This window comes from Phoxinus phoxinus (assembly GCF_949152265.1).
Source record: "Phoxinus phoxinus genome assembly, chromosome: 3".
Classification (NCBI taxonomy): domain Eukaryota; kingdom Metazoa; phylum Chordata; class Actinopteri; order Cypriniformes; family Leuciscidae; genus Phoxinus; species Phoxinus phoxinus.
Genome location: NC_136878.1, coordinates 33,184,024 through 33,196,662, shown reverse-complemented (window position 1 = coordinate 33,196,662; position 12,639 = coordinate 33,184,024). Strand labels below are relative to the sequence as shown.

The following is a 12,639-nucleotide window of genomic DNA, read 5'->3' as shown; positions in this document are numbered from 1 at the left end:
GCATACTCCATTTTCCGTACTTACAAGGTATTTGCCCACCAGCATTTGCCCAACTATAGTTGCCGCTTGGACTTTTGATAAGTATACAAAAAAACTATAGATCTCTTGTAAGATTTGTTTTGTTTGGATGATTCTAGAGACCTTCATGATTATGTAGATATATATATATATATATATATGTCAAAAAAAAAATCGTATTATTAACATGAAAATGACCTTTCTTTGGGAGGGTTTGCCTTCGCCATGCTTCCTGGAAGTAGTGGTAGGAAGTTGACAGCCTCATATGACAGGAAGGAAGTGAATACCTTTTTTTTTTTTTTTTTGAAATCCTTTACTTGGTTGTTTGCTTGCATGTCATTGAGACATTTAACATGGATAACATCTAGAAAAATACTTCCAAAAGGAAAATTACAACTATACACTGCGGCAAAGTAGTTGCCGGTGGGCTTAATGGGTTTTAACTAATAAGAGTTATTGGAGAGTTATTTGTTGCAAGGTGATTGAAGAATCATTTTTCATAATATTACAATATAACACTTTACAATAAGGTTTATAACATTAGTTAATGTATTAACTAATATGAACTAACCATGAGCAATACATTTGTTACTGTATTTGTTAATCTTTGTTAACGTTAGTTAATACAGCTGTTCATGTTATTTCACAGTGCATTAACTAATGTTAACAAGATTTTTATAATGTGTTAGTAAATGTTGAAATCAACATTAACACATTTTTTAAAATGCTGTATACGTGCAGTTCATTATTGCATGCTAACTAATGTAGATAACTAATGTTAACTAATGAACCTTATTGTAAAATGTTACCATGAATGCTTTTGCAATATGAAATAATGTTCAGAAAGAACACAAATGAGTATTTTATGGAGTTAATTGACTCTTTGCTAAGTCCCGTCCTAAAAAGCTTTCACCAGCATTTTTTTATTTATTATGCAACTCCACAATTCATCCTAGCCCACTTAATGAGCATATGTTACTGAAAATCATGTTGTTAACGATAATCTCCAGTTCATTTTATGAAGTGTTTATCGGAAGTTTGTGTCTGAGTGAAACTATAACTAAAGTGGTGGAGCTTAACAAAAGATCAGTTAGAGGATTGACTCTGAGGTGGGTGATTATTGGCTCCATAGATTCAGTATTCTGGTAGGACTTTACAATTAGCTTCCTTTTGTTAATACTAGTTAACATGAAAAAAATACTTCTAAAGCATTTATAAATCTGAGGGGCCATTTTCAACTGAAAACTTTTTATGCATTTTGGCCGTACATTTACACACGATAACAGCGTTTTGGGGGAAACCGTTTTCAAAGTGCAAGTTTTTGAAAACGCTACTGTTATCGTCTCCATGTAAACTACAAAAACACACAAAATAACTTTGTGCAAATGATATTGAGGGGCCATTTTCAAACTCTTTATTCATTTTGGTCGTTCATTTACAAGACATCTGGGTTTGAAGGCCTGAAAATGCAAACTTTTAAATAAGGTATGTTTTTGAGAATCACACTGTTATTTTCAGCGTGTAAACAGCACATGCATGCATGCATATTACGTCTTCAGTCTATAGGCTCTCAGGGCCCTATCATACACCCGGCGCAATGCAGCGCCAGGCACGACTGTTTTTAGCTAGTTTCAGCCCGACGCAGTTATCATTTTCCCATCTTTTGCCACGTTGTTTAAAAGGCAAATGCATTTGTGCGCCTGTGGTCTGGTCTGGAAACGAGGTGTGTTCAGGCGCATTGTTGGCGCGTTGCTATTTTAAGGCCACTGAAATAGACTGCGCCATTGACCAACTAAAACCTGGTCTGAAGTCAATGGGGCAGTATTTTTTTGTTATTTATAACGGCGCATTAGTAATATGCGCCTATAGGCGGGTACTCAAAGCCTGTACAAATATTTAAAATAAAAGGATTACAATTTAAAAGATTATCATTTTGTACATAAAGATATGGTGGAATCCAGCTTGTCCCGTAGAAGCTTTAACCTCACGCACGAGCAGATCCGTTACCTCTCTGGAGATGTGTTCAGTCTTTCCGCTTGCAAATTTCGTTTTGTAAATATCGAATCTACCATGGCGCGAGCGCACCTGGCTTTTAAAGGGAATGGGAGATGAGACACTAATTGATTTATTGCACGTAAAGCCCAAAACACACCCATTACTCATTAAGAGAATAGAGACAACCCTTTTAGACCATGCTTTCCTGTTGTTAAACTAGCAAAAGTGAATTCAGAAACGCCCTAAGTGCACTTGCGCCGTGTGCTTAGACCATGCGCTTAGTGTTTCTTTACAAAGTGACATCGCCAACTACTGGCCTTGCATGCAAAATACAGCGCTTTTAGTCATTTTCGCGGATTCGTGTGTATGGGGATCATTTTGATCTTTGTCGTCTGTACAAATATGTAGTTGACGTGTAAACATCCCCTTAGGTTTACAGGCACTCATGTTGCCAAACATCCATCCATTTTCCAAACCACTCGTCTTATGTAGGTTCGGTGGAGTCTATCCCAGGGAAACACCCTGGATGAATGGATGGCCAGTCCATCGCAGGCAAAATAAACATTTAGCTTTGTTTATTCATAGTTCTCAAAAAAAATAAAAAATAATAATAATAATAATAATGTATTTGCCTCATAGTTTGGTAAGTAAATGTATGGTTTGTTAAGTAATTGTATGCACTGTTCAACTTGAAAAAAGTCATTTGGCATTGAACTTTGATAGATTGGCCAGTTTTTTTTTTTTTAGTGTTTACTGTTGTAATTATTTCTCTTCCTTGATAGAAATGAATGTAACCGTATAATATTCCTGTCCTTCTAAGCAAAAGGGTAGCATTTGTAGCACCATTGTTGTGAGATTTTTCATCAATATGATTTTGTTTGCCAAAAAGAACTTGTATGTCTGTTCATTGTTAAAAGCGGTTTACTGAAATAGAAAATCTATTTTACAAGTTATTAAATTATATTTGAATGGCGATATATTGCTTACCATTTCCACTAATCTTGATAAAAAAAACAAATTGTGGCCATTACAGACAATAGCATTTGCTCTATTCTGAATAAAATTATACAGTTTAAATGGTATACTATACTTGTGTCTCAGCTTCCTATAATATGACTTGTGTGAGTTCAAGAAAGTCAACAAGAGACATAGTTGTATTATTTGGTAAATTTTACTTCTATATAAAAGAAAGTTACAACAGTTGGTTACCCATGAAGTACAATATTCCCAATATTTGAAGATAAATGTTTAAGAATACAGGTCACAGCAATAACTAATGTTAAGGGTAGTTTAACCTTTGGCACGAGCAGAAATAACAGTCAAGTTTTAGCACAAATAAACCATTTTACAACTTTTAAGTTCCATGATCTCATTGCATTTACTCTCTGTTAAAGTGGAGACCTTTTCCAACTCTATTTTACACAATACCATGGTTAGGTTCGTAGAAGTAATTTCTAAAATTATTAACTGTTTGAAAAATTGCTGAATAGTATCTAATTTTCAGAAATACATTAACATATACATTTTATTACTCTTAAATACTTGCAGTATTATAAATTCCTTGGCATATGAAAAAAGTGTCTATGAACCTGATGAATGATAAATGTTACCTGCAATTATTCCTTGTGTCTGAATATGCTTCCCTTCTACAAAATTACAAATATATACAAGAAAAAGCTGAATGTGAAGTATACAGACCACCAATTATTTAGTGGTTGTTATTTGTATTTAATCTGCAAGTGTCAATATTTAATGTATTAAAATGTCTTAGTAAAAATTAATGATGGTAAATATTGTTATATATAAATGAAAATTATTAAATATTCTTTGTTAATTAATTTAACATAACGTGAAAAAATCATTGAATATTTAAACTAGATTTTTACATTTATTCCTACTTTATTAGTAAACATTTTCTGCTCGACAAGAATATCTGTTTGGAAGAAATGGTTGTTCCTCTGATTGAACAAAAAAAAGGAAATAGTAATAAAAAAAGCTTTTTAAGCTAATTCACAAATATTGAGATGATCAATATAATTATATAATTTTGCCAAAATAAATATTTTTTGTTATATCTCCCTGACCTAATGCCTGTGATTTTGTAAGATACCCTACCATATATAGTGATTTTTATGTCATTTTACTGTAAAATACTGTGAACTTTATGGGTTTGGGAAGTATGTATCACCATATAATTTACAGATAATTATTCTTCTTTTTTATTATCAGTTATGTACCACCAGTAATGTTACCAACCGTAAACATTACTATATGATGAATTGCTTAATTTCTTTTACTGTAGATTTAACAGTATTTTTTTCAGTGCAGTACATCAGATGTACAGTAGTATAAAAAGTAACATCACATTTTAATTTAGCATAGTACTGTGAAAGTATGGGAATTCAGACACAGCCATTCTAACGCATGGCTCTCAGACTCCCTAAGTGACCTTTCGTTAAACCAACATTATAAGAAATGGCAATCATTAAAAAAGAGGGAGAAAAAGTGTCAGCACCATCTTTAAACTAACTGACAGTAGCCCTATGAAGTGAGCGATTAAAAAAAAAAAAGTGCTTTCTTTCGACTTTCAATATTTGTTAAACACACTTGTTATTTACTGTGGCTAGCAGAGGGTGCAGATAGTTCATGGTCCAGCCTGGTGTTGACCTGCTGGCCCGGAGCTCCAAAAGCAGGGCATGGAGGAATGCCGGCTGCTGAGGGGGCCGAAGGGTAGAAGTGCACATCCACAGCCACAGAGGTCATACCCAGAGACACGCAGTGGGACAGCATTAGGGGAGAGAAACCATGGGAGATATTGATGCTGTGGCGCACAGGAGTTGAGGAGGGATCTGTGGTCTGGAGGGTCAGGGAAGACCGCAGACCCTCCTCCTGGGCAGGTGCTGGATTGGCTGGAGGAGGTGATGGAGCGTCCTGACATGGTTCAAACTCTCTGCTCCTCCAGTCCTCCATACACTGCAGCTGAATGTCAGAATGTGGTGAGGGAGACACCTTCCCCTCCTCAAATATAGTCTCCAGCTAATTCATAATGGAAAAAAAGACACAATATTATTAAAAAGAAAACAAGTGTTGCTTCTTCCTTTATATCTGGGATTTAATGCTCAGATTGACTGTACTTCCTTTATGTTTGGAATCCCAGAGATTTCAATGTTTTATGAATAGGAATAATACTAGCATTTTAAAAATCAATCTATTCATTTAACAGAAAATTAATATATTTTGTATGTTCAAGTATGTTCATGCTGGTTTGTTCCATACAATCAAAGTGAATGGTGACCAGGGGCTGATAAGCTCCAAAAATAAAATACAAGGGTGCCCTAAAATTGGTCCATATGACACATGAGTTATATTCACAGTCTGTGTATAAATTATGAAGCCCTTAAATTACACTAGCATTCAAAAGTTATTTTATAATATATATTTTTTAAGAAATTAATTCAGCAAAGACGCATTATTGTCACAAAAGATTTATTTTTCAAATAAATGCTGTTCTTTTGAATCCTGAAAATGTATCACTGTATTCATGTGACACTGAAGACTGGAGTAATGATGCTGAAAATTCAGCTTTGCATCACAGGAATAAATTACAGCTTAAAATATATAGAAAACAGTTGCTTAAATTGTAACAATATTTCACTTAGCGACCGTTAAAAAAAAGTTATATATAGTAGGCTATGAATGAAATTTGGACGTACTATATCCGCCATTTTTTTATTGTCAAGTGACCTACATTTGCATCGCTTCACCTCCATTCATAAAACCTGTGGCCTCATGGGATAGTAATGCATCCATTGAATGTGCATTTCAGAATCTTGGCGGTAGTAGTAGGTCATCCGGGTACTTTTCGCCTACTGTTTTTCACATACTATATAGTAGGAAAGTGTTCGATTTTGGACGCAACGTCTATTTTTCATTCAATAAATAAATGCAGCCTGGTGAGCATAATATAGACTTCTTTCAAAAACATTAAAGAAACAACTGACCTCAAACTTTTTAACACTAGTGCATATATTCAATATCAGGTATCAAAATATTCTGCTTTAAATGTTTGAATTTTTTGTTTTGTTTTGTTAAACTGGTGAAAAGCACCACAAAAGAACGGTAAATGGCTTTGTACTAGGCTTGCTGCAATAGTCTGTGTTACCAGTGTTACATAGTGTTCAGCCACACACCAGTAACATCACATGCTCACTGTGGCACCGCCCCCCACCTGTCGTTTTGATTTTTTATAGTAATAAAAAACATTTAGTTCAGTTGGAGAACAGACTCAGATTTAATTTGTCACATGACGAAAGTGAGGCGAGTTGACTGACAAGAAGAGTGAGGTGAGCTGACTGACAAGACGATTGCGGAAGATTTGGTTTTGCTGATTTTCAGTTTTTTATTTAAACTTTGAGTAAGTTATGTGTTATTTTATATTAGGCCTAGAGCATGGTGTATGCCGTGCCTATTCGTTTTGTTAATAAAGCCGTCTTATATGTTTAGTTAATAAACAATCTATGTTTATTATAAGCGAGTTTGTCATTCTACTGTTTTGTTGTTGTGTTTTTCATTGAGAATAATAACGATACCCACCGTTCAAGCAATTGCCGCTAATTCGAAAGGGAAAGGGAAAGTGAAATGCGTTCGGCCATTCATAAGCAATTTAATAACGAGGTGGAAAAGAGAGAAAAACTCCAACATCACCCCCAACCCCAGTGTTATCACACATCAATTTACAGGTGGGAAAATGTCCTCACTGCCACATCCCTACTTTGTACTGACCTGGTCCTCCTCTCTAGGCTCCGGGTGAGTCTCCACAATAACTGGCAGGTCCTGGGTGGAATGGACACCCTCTTGCACATCATCTGATGGTGGCTCCATCATCATGGTGGATGGGCTGCTTTCTGTTGGGAGCGCTCTTGTCTCGGATATGTTGGGGCTTTGTTCAATAACAGCCACCAAATTATCATCCTCAAATGCTCTGAAATGTGTCGTCATTAAAAATGTTACAAAAAATACTATTCAATTAAAGGGATAGTTCAGGGAAATTACTCACCCTCATGTCGTTCCAAACCCGTAAGACATTTGTTCATCTTCTTAGCGCAAATTAAGATTTTAATCATGCAACGTCTGCTCTCGTGACAACACAACATGCATGTGTTGTAGTTCTCTCATGAACGCTCATTGGAGATTAATGTTTTGAAAATAAAGTGGTAAATTAATTGTTTTTGCGCAAAGCACTCACGTCGCTTCATAAAATGTAAGTAAAACCACTTTCTGTAGATCACCTAGATTACTTTTATGATGTCTTTACTACCTTTCTGGGGGTTGAAAGTGGTAGTTGCGTAGGCTGTCAATGAGGGAAAGAAAGCTCTCAGATCTCATTAAAAAGATCTTCATTTGTGTTCTGAAGATGAATGAAAGTCTTACGGGTTTGGAACTACATGAGGATGAGTAAATGATGAAAGAATTTTAATTTTTAGGTGAACTAACCCTTTAATGCAACATTGACAGGGACATTATACAATTAACAAATGCTCTCAACAAAACTAACTTGTTATCATATGTCCTTTCCATCGCAAGACGTTCCCCATGTCTGCAAGGCCCACCCATACACCTCAGAGCTATGAGGAAAAAATTATTATTACATTTTTTGAAATTACATTACATGTTTTATGCATTTAAAAATCTAATTTATGAACTCATCACAGGTCTATGCGAGTATAATAAGTATCAAGGTTTATTTTTATTATATTAAAGTCTCACCTGCTCTCCCTGTAGGTATAGCTGCAGGATCATTGGTCTGAACCAGGGAATAAAAGGCCATGGCAATGAAAATGAATGCCAAGGAAACACCTACTCCCACCACAATGGGAATGTCATGTTTCTCAATCACAGGCAACCAAGTCTGAGATTTCTCCTTTTCTCTGAAGAAAAGAGGGTCATATATTATCTAAAAATCACAAATCAAACAAAGCATGAAACAAAAACATCTCAGCATGCTTCAGCACATTTTCAGGAAGAATGCCAAAAAAAGGAACTAAAATACCATCAAAATCTCTCATACCACACTTTCTCTTGATAACGATGAAGTACTGCGGAAGCAGTCACAAATATATTTATGTTCATCACTGATTTAAAACCAAGAAAATGGTAAAAAAAAAAAAAATGGGGAGATGTGGGTTGAAAAGCTGATTAATGAGGAAGCTCATTTGATAACCAACCTGTTATTATTGTCAGTGGTCCTCATAGGGGCCTGTGAGGTGTTTTTCTTGAGTGATTCGACTAGTTCTGTGTCATTTGTCACCGATGACTTCGTACCTCCAGACTGCTTAATGCTTTGACTCTTATTTTGATGCTGTTCCACAGGGGCTGAGGAAGTGAAGTTGTCCAGATCCATTAAAGGTAAGCCTGGAGTCTGGGAAAAGCTCTGAATGTTTTTAATCTGAGAATATGAGTCTGCAGGCGAGGGGCTGTTTGTGTTTGGATTCATTGATGGTGGTTTAGTGACCTGGTCCGTTGGTTGAATATGTGGATGTGTATCCTGCATAAAAGTCTCTTTGAGTTGGGAAGATGGTGAAGGTTTGACGGGCACAGCAGTTGGATTTTGTGTTTGTATGGGTTCTTTAATGTTCTCATTGCTTCCTATGCTAATGCCTATTGGCTTCAGTGAAATAAATTCTGTAGTGTCTTGGGTAGATTCAAGATTCAAGTATGTTGGTGAGTCCTCCACAAAAGCATTTACCACTGCACCAAACACAAAGAATATAAGAATGAGAAAAAAACAACCCAACACACCAAACAAACAAACAGATAAAATTCCTCTATGCCAGAGATTCTCAACTCTGGCCTTCGAGATCCACTTTCCTGTAGAGTTTAGCTCCAACCCTCATCAAACTCACCAGCCTCTAGCCAGAAATGGTCTACCATTGGAAAAAGTGTAACGGCCAACTTGAATCACATGCGCCTAGATAACCAATCACAGTACAGCCTTGACGTCATTGAATTTTGTTCAGAGTTGTACGACAGTCAATCACTGTTTGTTAATACCATAGAAATGAATGAGAAGTGCCCTAAAGCTACCTGTCACACAATTGTCTGTGATTTCTCTTTTAAAACAGCATTTTTTTTCCGTTGTAAATCAATCCAAAAAATAATGTTTAAGAGCAAACTTGTTAAAGATTAGCTGATGGGCTGTAGATTCATTAAATAAGCCGTTTTCCCACAAAAGCAGTTTATTCAGCCATTTCAGCGTAGTGAAGCCTCTCTTCCATTGACATCCATGAAAAAAAGGCCTCTGGTCGCCTTCTCTGCGTATCTTGGGGGGGCTTCTCAATATCCCTCCCGGTTTCCTCGCTCCTCCGTCCTATGACCCGGAACCGATCGAGCTCAGCCATCTTGAAGGACATCTCAATTCTCTAATTGCACCGCGAGGAATGAGGAAGCTTCCAGAGGAGTTATAAGCAAGGATGCACAGATTTATCCTTTGCCGAAGTGTTTTATCAACTAAACCTGACACACGTATAAATTCTCCTCCCCCTTCACATCTGTCACAATTATTTGAATTTATACTTGACCTTTGCAGTTTAAATAAACCACACATCTCACATATTTCAACAGGTTATCTTGCTTTATTACTATTTATTATGAATTTCTTAAATAACCAAACTTCAACAACATAAGGGCAGATCCTTAGAGCGCTGCTGATGATGCTGTGAAGTGACGCTTGAGTGATCAAGTATTCCAATGTAAATTCCAATTCTCTCGCATCCTACAGGGGGTGGAGCAGAGACACGAGGAAAGGAAGCGAGGATGCACAAATAAGAATTGAAGAAGCACCCAGAGTGTTACGTTTTTGTTGTTGTTGCTGGTTTTGCAGGTTTGCCTTCGAGTGGCTTTGCTCCATCTTTCTAGTACGACCTGATTAGACCATGATTCTTTTGTTCAGGTGTGTTTGATTAGGGTTGGAGCCAAACTGTGCAAGAAAGTGGACCTTGATGGCCAGAGTTGAGAATCCCTGCTCTAAGGTATGTTAATATCCTTACAAGATATCTTTGTATAAACTTCAGTTGTCCGCTGAAGGGATTCCTTTATCTCTGTATTGTTCAGAATCTTTGAACCATGGAGAAAGGAATTAGTAAATAGTTCTTGTTCACGAACCTGGAAGGTTAGAGAAACAAACAAATTCAGACCCATAATTGTTATGCATTTGTTGCCAGGCATTATTAAATCTTTTAAATGCACTTAACCATTGAAAATGGTGGAGAATGTTGATGAAAATGCCAAAGTACTCACAAAACAATCACAGTCACAGTTACACGTCATGAGGCTAATGTCACAGATGGTATACCAGAATGACTCTGCACACTGCATTACTCACAGTGGTTATAATCATTTTACTCGGTGCTTCTTTATAATGTGGGACATCAGAGTCAGCTTTAAGTTAGAGCATTAGAATGATTAGATCAAACTGAGATGCAAACAGGAAACCGATGTATTAACTGGAGGCATGAGAACATTTAGTTCTCATGCATTTCACCCACCTGTTACAGTTATAATGACACTTCTCACATCCTGACCAACTCTGTTTTCTGCAGTGCAGTGGTACTCCCCTGCATCCGACCGGTGAATGTTTGAGATGACTAATGTCCCATTATCTGTAAAATGAAATGTTACGTTTTAAAAACAAGGGAAAACCTGCATCGTATTAAACCACAGTCTGTTCCGTATGTAACAAACCATCAATGTGTATCTGTTGTGGGAGTGAGACAGGAGACTTTGGAGCAGACAGTCGTGGCGAATTTCGTATTAAAGCGGTTCTAATCCAAGTGTATTTGACAGGAAAATCTCCCACGGCTCGACAAGGGAGACTAACAGGAGATCCCTCTGAGACAGTGAGTGATGCAACGAAGGAAACAATGACTGGTTTCACTGAAAAGAAATGCAAAGTTAGATCAGCAGTGAATTCCAATCGGAAGTGAGCCTCCTTATGCCCTTCTCACTCCGAAGCACTTGAAGAGGAGACTTTGGAGGGAGCAGGGCACTTGCGTGTCATAATGCAGCCGTTTGGAAAGCACTTGGTAAAGGGAACCATGAAAGCAATGTAATTTCCTGGAATGTTACGGTGTCCATCAGCTATTCTTACAAGAGGAATTTATTATTGCTGTTAATATAATTGTTGCAAATAAATAAACATTTTATAATGAAGTTTCTAAAATATGCTTTTTATATGTGTGTGTGTTCCGTCTCTGTTCAAAAGGCTCCTCTGTTACTTGACCAATCGCACTCTTCAACGTCATCACCGATCACGTGGCAAGGAGGAAAAGCAGATGCACCGAGAAGATACAATGAACGTGAGCCTTTCCGAGATGACTCAACTTTATCGCACGTTTGTTGGCAGCATCTGAATATTACTGATGTCATATAGTGTGCGTGAATAGAAAGTAAGTGTATTTTGTTGTTTGTTGTTGTTTTTTTCCTCAGAATTATGCCGATCGTTCCGGCCGCGATTCGGATGTATCTAACGCCATTGCGCCATAGGAATGTGTAATCGGCATTATGTAAATAGTACTGCCGTTCTGTTATCTTTTCCTCAATTTCCATAATAGCTACTGCAAGTAATACCCGCAATTTACAGTAGAATATGACGATGTGTTAGATCATTGTGATTTATGAGTACATGCTATTATTGGTTTGAATGTGTTCAGTCACCATAAATGTGCTAAGGGCGCCATCTTGTGGGCTTGCATAGAATAGCTGCTTATTGTTTTCCTAGCACTGGTATTAACAGCTCAAATGTATGGTTATTCATATTTGTAAAGAGCATTGCCTTATAATCCTATCACTTATAAATGATGTACATTATGTAAATCACTCATTTAAGTTTATATCTGTATTTTGTTTCAGAACCACACCTGTTATATTCGAAATTATCATCAGTAAACCATTTCAAAGATATTTGGAGTCTGCAGAGTGAATTCATTACAATTGATGTCATTACACAGTTCTGACCGACTGTCTGCAGGGGTTCGAAACAACCCGAATTAGTGTAAACTTAAAACTCAGTAACAAATGGTCCTTCGAGCCGGATTCGAATTACTGCAGAAGAATGACATTCCGTCCAGAGCCTCCTGTTGTCCGTCCCAGACGACACGTAAAGCCACCAGCATACTTGGCAGACTTCCAAGTACAAAGACCTGGATCTGAGAAAAGATCCCTGCAACCTGCATATTCCATAGAAGATGAAGATGATGCTGAACTTGCGTCACTGTCTGCAGAATGTGAGTCTCGAGTCTCTACCCCAATAAGTCAACATTCACACTTTAGTGACCTGGTGATACAAGATGAATGGCAAGATAAACTGGGAGATTCACACAGAGAAAATGAGGAGCTGCAGAACCGACCGCCTACATGGAAGGAGATGCAAAGAGAGAACGATGAGCTTCGTAGTTGCATTCAACACCTGCCAGAGATTTTATCTGCATTACAGGGGCTGAAAGCAGAGAATGCCATCATGAAACATGAGATTCAGCAGCTAGCCACAAATGTGGCCACCTCATGCAAACCAGTGCCCCCATCGCCAGCTCCCCGTTTCCATGTGCCACAGACAAGCCGCGGCCAGCCAGT

The 12,639-nt window shown here is 37.3% G+C and overlaps 1 protein-coding gene across 2 annotated transcripts in view; it reads right to left on the bottom strand.

Moving 5' to 3' along the window:
- Positions 1-286: 286 nt before the first annotated feature.
- LOC306995585 (hemicentin-1) overlaps positions 287-12,639 on the bottom strand; it is a 35,264-nt gene continuing 22,911 nt past the window's right edge. For both annotated transcript variants that reach the window (XM_079607340.1, XM_079607341.1), the window contains exons 12-18: positions 10,753-10,944; positions 10,557-10,670; positions 8,238-8,760; positions 7,780-7,940; positions 7,568-7,637; positions 6,796-6,994; positions 287-5,049 (exon numbers count right to left, since the gene is read on the bottom strand). In XM_079607340.1, the coding sequence (XP_079463466.1) occupies positions 4,624-5,049; positions 6,796-6,994; positions 7,568-7,637; positions 7,780-7,940; positions 8,238-8,760; positions 10,557-10,670; positions 10,753-10,944 (1,685 nt within the window). In that variant the 3' untranslated portion in view covers positions 287-4,623. The remainder of the gene's footprint in view (positions 5,050-6,795; positions 6,995-7,567; positions 7,638-7,779; positions 7,941-8,237; positions 8,761-10,556; positions 10,671-10,752; positions 10,945-12,639) is intronic.